This window comes from Phoca vitulina, unplaced genomic scaffold, assembly GCF_004348235.1.
Source record: "Phoca vitulina isolate PV1807 unplaced genomic scaffold, GSC_HSeal_1.0 scaffold57, whole genome shotgun sequence".
Taxonomy (NCBI): domain Eukaryota; kingdom Metazoa; phylum Chordata; class Mammalia; order Carnivora; family Phocidae; genus Phoca; species Phoca vitulina.
The window spans coordinates 7,322,960-7,326,596 of NW_022589760.1; the positions used below are offsets into that span (position 1 = coordinate 7,322,960).

Here is a 3,637-nt window from a genome sequence, read left to right on the forward strand (position 1 = left end):
GGAACAGTGCTCTCAAACTAGAGACTTCCCTCATATGTTTTATTAATTAATTACTGCCTTCCTCTCCACTATCATAAATACCACTTATTTGATTTCAAATACCAGAGGTTAGTTTTATTCAAAAGATTATTTTTCCTTTTATTTTAAGGTATAATTTGCATATAGAAAAATTCGTTCTTTAAATGTATAGTTCTGTAAGTTTTGGCAAATGTATATACTCATGTAACCACTACCACCACAATCAAGATATAAAGCAATGTTATCACCTCTCCAAATCCTCTCTTGTCCATTGGTGATCACCCCACTCTCAACCCTGTCCTCCAGCAACAACTAAATTATTTTCTGTTCCTTTAGTTTTGGCTTTGCAAAAATGTCCTAAAAATAGAATCATACCAAATGTAGTGTTTTGAGTTTGTCTTCTTTTTTTTAAATTTAGATTCAAGTAAGTAAACATAGAGTGTATTATTAGTTTCAAAGTAGAGTTTAATGATTCATTAGTTGCATTTAATACCCAGTGCTCATTGTATCAAGTGCCTCCTTAATGCCCATCACCCAATTACCCCATCTCCTCACCCAACTCCCCTATATCAACCTTCAGTTTTTTCCCTGTAGTTAAGAGTCTATTATGGTTTGCCTCTCTCTGCTTTTATCTCATTTTATTTTTCTTTCCCTTCCCCTATGTTCATCTGTTTTGTTTCTTAAATTCCACATATGAATGAAATCATATGGTATTTGTCTTTTCCTGACTGACTTATTCTGTTTAGCATAATACACTCTAGTACCATCCACATGGTTGCAAACAACAAGATTTAATTCTTTTTGATGGTTGAGTAATATTCCAGTGGGTATATATACCACTTCTTTATCCATTCATACATTGATAGACATCTGGGCTCTTTCAATATTTTGGCAATTGTGGACATTGCTACTATAAACATTAAGATGCATGTGCCCCTTCAAATCACTATTTTTATATCTTTTGGATAAATACCTAATAGTGCAATTGCTGGGTCATAGATATTTCTATTTTTAACTTTTTGAGGAACCTCCATTCTGTTTTTCAGAATGACTGCTCCAGTTTTCATTCCAAACAACAGTGTGAGAGGGTTCCCCTTTCTCTGCATCCTCCCCGCCACCTGTTGTTTCTTGAGTTGTTAATTTTATTTATTTTTTTAAAAGATTTTATTTATTTATTTGACAGAGAGAGAGACAGTGAGAGAGGGAACAGAAGCAAGGGGAGTGTGAGGGGGGAAGCAGGCTTCCTCCTGAGCAGGGAGCCCGATGCAGGGCTTGATCCCAGGATCCTGGGAGCATGACCTGAGCTGAAGGCAGATGCTTAACGACTGAGCCACCCAGGAGCCCCCTGAGTTGTTAATTTTAGCAATTCTGACTAGTGTAGGCAGTATCGCATTGTGGTTTTGATTTTATTTCCCTGATGATGAGTGATGTTGGGCATTTTTTTCATGTGTCTGTTAGCCATTTGTATGTCTTCTTTGGAGAAATGTAGGTTCATGTCTTTTGCCCGTTTCTTGACTGGATTTTTTGTTTTTTGGGTGTTGATTTTGATGAGTTCTTTATAGATTCTGCATACTAGTCCTTTATTTGATATGTCATTTGCAAATATCTTCTCCCATCCTGTAGGTTGACTTCTAGTTGTTGTTTTTTTTTTTTTTTTTTTTTTTTTTATTGTCTCCTTTGCTGTGCAAAAGCTTTTTATCTTGATGAAGTCCCATTGGTTCCTTTTTGCTTTTGTTTCCCTTGCTTCTGGAAATGTGTCTAGCAAGAAGTTGCTGTGGCCAATATCAAAGAGGTTGCTTCTTGTGTTCTCTAGGATTTTGATGGACTCCTATCTCCATTTAAGTCTTTCATCCATTTTGAATTTATTTTTCTGTGTGGGGTAAGAAAGTTGTCCACTTTCATTCTTCTGCATGTGGCTATCCAGTTTTCCCAATACCATTTGTTGAAGAGACTGTCTTTTTTCTATTGGATATTCTTCCCTGTTTTGTGAAGATTCGTTGACTATAGAGTTGAGGGTCAATTTCTGCATTCTGTAGTCTGTTCCATTGATGTATGTGTCTGTTTTTGTGCCAGTACCAGACTATCTTGATGATTACAGCTTTGTAATATAGTTTGAAGTCTGGAATTGTGATGCCTCCCACTTTGGTTTTCTTTTTCAACATTCCTTTAGCTATTTGGGGTCTTTTCTGGTTCCATACAAATTTCAGAATTGTTTGTTTCAGCTCTGTGAAAAATGCTGATGTTATCTTGATAGGGATTGCATTGAAATGTGCCCTCTTCTTTTGAGTTAATTTCATTTGAGGCTCATCCACATTGTGTCAAGAGTTCATTTTTTTTTTAAAGGACTTATTTATTTATTTGAGAGAGAATGGGAGAGGGGCAGAAGAGAGGGAAAGAGAGAAAACCTCAAGCATACTCCACACTGAACACAGAGCCCACATGGGGTTCCATCCCATGACCCTAAAATCATGATCTGAGCCGAAATCAAGAGTCAGATGCTTAAGCGACTGATCCATCTAGGTACCCCAATAGTTCATTACTTTTTAATGTTGAGTAGGATTTCTTTTTTTATTGCAGACATAATTCCCTTATAATTAATTCTTGCTAGAAAATGGAATTTGATATTACTTACAATTATATCAACATTCACAGAGGCTGAATATCACAGGCATATGGGTATATTATCACCACAAAATGTCTTTACCTCCCAGTTAGTTTTAAGTTTTAGCTATGAAGGTCAGTTACCAGAGTCAAACTTGTTCTTAAGAAGTAGAATTTTTATTTCCATTCAATCAGAGTCTCTTACATCTTTCTGGGCATATTCATTTGTAGATAGGATGAGAAATTGTAACTGGGTTCCTCATATCATGCATTGTCATGTGATACTCATCTTCATATGTTACCTAATTTCTTTGGGTTAAAAGGTGACTCACAGAAGGGCCACATAGATGAGCAAGTTCCTTATGGACAAGATTTCATGCATCTTCGGTTTCATCTCCTTGGGGTCCAGCTTTGGCATGAGGCCCTCCATCCAGAACACCTCAGCTTTGCTTCTCTGGCTTCCAGCTTCCATGGTCTGCCCTTCTCAGCACCTTGAGTAGAATTCCATTATGTAGATGTACCACAGTATGTTTATCCATTCCTCAATTTAGGAATATTTGAGTTGCTTTCAGTCTTGGATGATTGTAAACACAACTGCTATGAACATTTGCACCCAGATTTTTGTGTGAACATTTACATTCAATTCATATGAATAATACCCTAAATGTGAACTTTTTGTTTTCAAGTCATATGGGTAAATACTTAGAAGAGATATTACTGGTAAGTGCATATTTAACTCTTAAAAACTGTGAATTTTTTTTTCAAAGTGGTTATACCTTTGTACATTTAAATCAGTACCGCATGAGAATGTCAGTTACTCCTCATCTTTGATTGTTCTTGGTATTGTCAGTTTAATGCAACTAATGAATCATTGAATATTATGTCAAAAACTAATGATGGCTATTTGAATTTAAATAAAATAAATAAATACATAAACCAAATAGTAGAAACAAACAGTTTAGACATTATGATATATTTATAGCACTATTTTACTGTGGATTTAATTTGCATTTCACTA

The 3,637-nt window shown here is 35.6% G+C and overlaps 1 protein-coding gene across 1 annotated transcript; it reads right to left on the bottom strand.

Annotated features, from left to right (window-relative positions):
* Positions 1–2,947: 2,947 nt before the first annotated feature.
* LOC116623116 (mitochondrial import receptor subunit TOM5 homolog) lies at positions 2,948–3,091 on the bottom strand. The gene has a single exon (XM_032390024.1). It carries the CDS (start codon positions 3,089–3,091, stop codon positions 2,948–2,950), a length of 144 nt encoding a protein of 47 aa, XP_032245915.1.
* Positions 3,092–3,637: the final 546 nt, after the last annotated feature.